The sequence below is a fragment of the Helianthus annuus genome, chromosome 1, assembly GCF_002127325.2.
Source record: "Helianthus annuus cultivar XRQ/B chromosome 1, HanXRQr2.0-SUNRISE, whole genome shotgun sequence".
NCBI classification, from domain to species: domain Eukaryota; kingdom Viridiplantae; phylum Streptophyta; class Magnoliopsida; order Asterales; family Asteraceae; genus Helianthus; species Helianthus annuus.
In genome coordinates, this window is record NC_035433.2 from 6,592,429 (window position 1) to 6,597,438 (window position 5,010).

General features: G+C 41.4%; 1 protein-coding gene across 1 annotated transcript; it reads right to left on the reverse strand.

The window, feature by feature from the left end:
- Positions 1 to 412: 412 nt before the first annotated feature.
- Positions 413 to 1,606, reverse strand: LOC110931055 (extensin-like). The gene has a single exon (XM_022174485.1). It carries the CDS (start codon positions 1,604 to 1,606, stop codon positions 413 to 415), a length of 1,194 nt encoding a protein of 397 aa, XP_022030177.1.
- Positions 1,607 to 5,010: the final 3,404 nt, after the last annotated feature.

A 5,010-nucleotide genomic window follows, 5' to 3' on the forward strand; every position in this document is an offset into this window, starting at 1 on the left:
AAATGATTTATGCACCAAATGGCAACATGAAATTCATAAAACAAACATTCCATTAATTATACATAGGTTACACGTTGCCCTAAACGGGTCTTTCCAAACAACATTTACCCACGCAGGGGTTTAAACAAATACTTGCCCACGCAGGGGCTCAATAACACACATACCCACGCAGGGGTTTAATAGCAACACATGCCCACGCAGGGGCCTAATAACATAGTAGTCCACGCAGGGACTTACACAAATAAAATACCCTCGCAGGGGTTGACAGAAAGGTAGACCCACGCAGGGGTCAAATTAAACATACATACCTACATACATACCCACGCAGGGGTTTATACAATAAGATATGCCCACGCAGGGGCTTATACAATAAGATATGCCCACGCAGGGGCTTAACAACAGTTGGAAGGAGTCAGCGGTCCTTCTTGCTCTTCCCTTTGATCAAGCTTGTCAGTCCCTGGAAGAACGTTTCTCGCTCCCTTCGCTCCCTGTGAAATTCTCGCTCTACATAGTCCAGTCTTTGCAGAATTTCTTCATGCTCTGGTGGGGAGAACCTTGGTGGTTGCGATTGTGCCCGAACAATAGGTCTGGGAGGTATCGGGTACCCATGAGTTGGGTATCCTACTCCCCATGGATCTCCATAGGGTCCTTGAGTGTTATAGTTAGCCGTTACCATGTACGGGTCTGCTTCGGCATAGTTGTAGTTGTTGTGCACTGGCGGTTCGAACGGGTTATACGCCATGGAACTCGTGTATGCCGGAATTGGGTTATCAAAACCCATAGGCGGGGGTTGCGGTGCAACTGGTTGCGAAGGCCCACCCATTTGTGGATCTTCTTGATGTGGCGGGTAGTGGCTGGCACTTGATTGGCGTGGAGAACTAAAATGAAAGTCTCCTGTTCGCACAGATATGCGCGCTCCGGTTCTCCTACGCCTTGGTGGTTGCGGGGGTGCCGGTTGAACTGGTGGCGGAGGAGGTGGTGGCGTGACTGCCACGAACCTTGGATCCTCAGGGGAATCTTGTTGCTGCTGTTGCTGCTGCTGAGGCGGCGAATGGCGAGGGGGCGTATAGTACCATTCGTGCCTGGTAAACATGGCTTGAAAGCTATCAGGACCAACATAGGGCGATCCGTGAAAGGAAGATCCGTCAGAGATCTCTATCGGGTGGTTTGGTGTACCACTGGCAGGCTCGACAGGGTCCGTATCCTCGTCCATGTCGTCCGCATGATCTCCAGAGAAATGATCTTCTGGACCTAATGGGTTAAAATTTCCTGGTTCTTGTAGGAAGTTTGCCGGGTTAAACCGGCCCCTAAAAACTGGTGTAGGGTCACCGAAGGAGTTGTGCGATAAGGATCGCTGTAATGGTATGTATGAAGGTTGAGGGTTGCTGGCCTCGTAATCCGATCGTGGCCCATAAGGGTTAGGAGGTGTTGAACTGTGTGAGACCGACCGTCGAGCTGGCTCAAAGAGGTTCCTCCGGTTCTGCTGGGGATCGTCACTCTCCGTGGTGGATGGAGCTCTCGCATTCGAGGGTCCAGCTTCATTATTATTGGGGGCGGTGATTGGCCCCTTGCCCCTTCCTCTTCTCCTGAAGAATCTTGGCGGCATTTTGGTAATTCCTGTCAATATGGAATGAGATAACCAAACAAAATATATGCAAAAATAAAGGTCAAATTAATAGTAGAATTTGTCCTAGGTTTTAAGTCTAGACTCGAAGTTTAGAATTGTGCAATTGTGTAGCTGAGATTAAACACAAAAGGCTAGTGTTTAATTCACTCAGTGTTGGCTCTGATACCAACCTGTCACACCCCAATTTCCACGTGTCACCGGTGGGCCCGGTGGGGGAGTATCGTGACGTGGTTGGCAACGTAATAGTCAAACAACACAACATAATAATGCACAGCGGAAGCAATTTAAAATGTGATACAACCGAATTTATTCATTGTAATTAAAGTCACAATATCCGGATGTTTATCCACAGTAGGATCGAAACAAAATATTATTTATGGTTCAACAGACTGCAGGCATCTTAAGTTTGCGAGACTTCTAGTGATGCTTAGGAGAAATCCCAGCCCATTTCGCTTAGTACCTGCATTTAATCTTTTTGGGAAAATACGTCAGTTTACACTGGTAAATACAATCAACTGACTCATTTTGTAAAACGATTGAAAATTGGTTTGGATGCACGTGGCATAACATTTTTGTTTAACTTGGGAGAATTATTTAATATTATAATCTTGTGAACGAATTACATGCTACTTATGCGTTCAGTAGCCCGAATCTTGTCCGGGTTAAAGATCAATAGACACACCACATCAAAGAGTTATACACGGACGGTGTACGCCTACACCCCGTGCTCAGGTCGTGGCCATCTCGTAAGATGATGCCAAGGATATCCGGGACATGGTCATTAACCCCCCAAAGGCTGTAAAGTAAACAAGACTGTTTAAACGAGCCGATCAAATTATTCAACTACCCACTTTAACGGTGGAGATTTGATGCCCGATCAAGCGGTATGCTATATACCGTAACCCAAGCCCGTATAGGGAAAATAAGTTAAAAGTATTTACCTGATGCAAGTATTAATCACAATAAGCAAAATGCACGTAGCTTTTACTGGTTCTCCTAATCTGGAACGAAGGTTTATAATAATCTATTAGAATTCTAACGGGTCTTTTATTAAGCTTAAGCTTAGACCGGCTAGTTTCAAGATACGGTTCGTACGCACGATTAAGCGAAGACCGGATAGAATGTGATTTAGACCCGACAAGTTTGAAGACTTGCTTAATATGGGTTTATTATTCACATTCTGGATTTTGAGATAAAACCGTTAAGGTTTGACCCGTTTCGGCCAATTTATGTAAACTTGTTACATAAACCGAACCGAACGTGAAATAAGCGTAACGGGTATCCGTAAGAGCCATATACAGGTTTCCTAGGTTAATATGCTTCAAATATGTTGTAACATCAGTAGGATGTCTTTCATTATGCCCGAGACGAATTTAAACACAAACTATGCCCCGTAGGGGTAGTTTGGTCATTTTAAAGGTTGTAAAAGAGTTTAGATGTTTAATTGAGTTACAGGTCTGATGTAAACAGTAAACATACTCAATTTAATATGTTATATCAGTAGACTAAAGCATGTATGTGAAACTTATCATTTTTAACCAAACTAGGCCCCGTAGGGGTATTTTGGTAATTTCACATAAGCCGAAAAGCTCAAAACTGAAGTCTGAGTTTATCAACCTTTGCTTACTGTTAAAATATTATAATTTGTCTCTTATATCAGTAGGTATCAACCCGGGTATGTCCAATATGATTTTAAAGCATACTATGCGTTAAAAACGCTAATTAAGGCGATTAAGGCCATTTCCGGGTTCGATACTAAAATCTGATATTTTTATTTTTCCAGAAGGCTTAAAATAATTTATTTATCATATGTGATCAGTAGCAAAAGGTTTGGAGTCGTTTAGATAAGTAAAACTCATTTTATGGCCCGTAAGGGCAAAACCGACAATTACCGGATTAAGCCTGCGACTATGAGTTATGCTCAGCCTAAAATTGATTAAAAATCTTTAAAATTCCCAAAATAATATATTACATCAGTGGGTAAAAGATTTGATACCAAAAAGTATGTTTAACTAGACTATACGCTAATTACGCCATTTTATTATCATAAAGCATTAATTTTGCGATAATGAGCATAACTCTTAATCTACAAGTCAAACTGATGTCAAACTTTGCATACAAGTCTATATATCAGTAACTAAGGTTTCTACACTTTTACATTTTCATAAACCACGTTTTAAGGTAATAAGGGCATAACGGTCAACATATGAGCAATTAACGGAAACATGCATATTAATTGGATAACTAATGAACCAAGGTGTATAATCACAGAGGGTTGTTCTAACATGTAACCTAGTCCAAATAAAGCTCTGAGGTATTTCTAAAATATGCCTAAACGGGTCAGAACTGAAAGTCAAAGTGAAAGTCAAACTATGTGACTTTCGGTTCCGAACCGGGTCTAAACAGGAATTTGTCGGGTTGAACATGTTTAGACATGTTCTTACACTTATTACTAAGTTATAACAATGATCCAACAGGTTGTATATGATCTACAATGTTAATTATGCATAAATGGCATTTTAGACTTCCTGTTGACTTTTTAAGTAAAGGTTTGACCCGACTTTTGACCTGGTTAGAGTGATGATCAGGGGAGACCCTTTTGAGGTTTTATTACCCACATAAATACCATCTTATATCTACTTTTAATTCGAGATATTACTGAGCCATTATTAACTAATCTCGAAGTCAAACCGTAATTACGACGGTTTGACTTTTAGCTAATAACTAAGCTAAAACTTAATTAAGAAAGGTTAAGTCAACTCCAGAAATGTGATCACTTGAGAGCAGACTTGAGCTCCAGAAATGACCAGATTGCTTGCATGAAGGTGTGAAGACCAATGTTGCATATCATGGGCTTTATATAGTGAAATTTTCACCACAATTTGTTGACACATGGTTCTACTAGTGCCCACAACTGATCAACACTTGTTGCTAGTGCTTAGGGGGTGTCTAGGGGTCAAGAGAAAGGTGGAAAATCGGACAAAATCGATCAGGTTGCACTTCAGCAGGCAAAACCCAAAAATTTCGGAGCTGGGCACCCGTCGCGTGACGCTACCCCCCCGTCGCGTCACGCTAGGCCTAGTCTGATCAGCACTTTTGATTTTTTTTTTTTTTTTGCGATTTGATCCTTGGCTCTTCAAAATTCGATTAGGCACTTGGTTCTTTGCATTGTAAACCCTCGAAATTGATCTACAAGGGCCTTAAAATATATACCTACTTTGTTAAGTCCCCGGGTAACTTTATTGTTACCCGAAAAGTCCTAACTTTCAGCGTTTACGTTTTAACTCTTCGCACACGAATTTGATCATAACTTTCTCATATGATAACGAAACTTTACGAAATTTAAATCGTGTATTCTAGTGAGCATAATTATCGGTTACAAA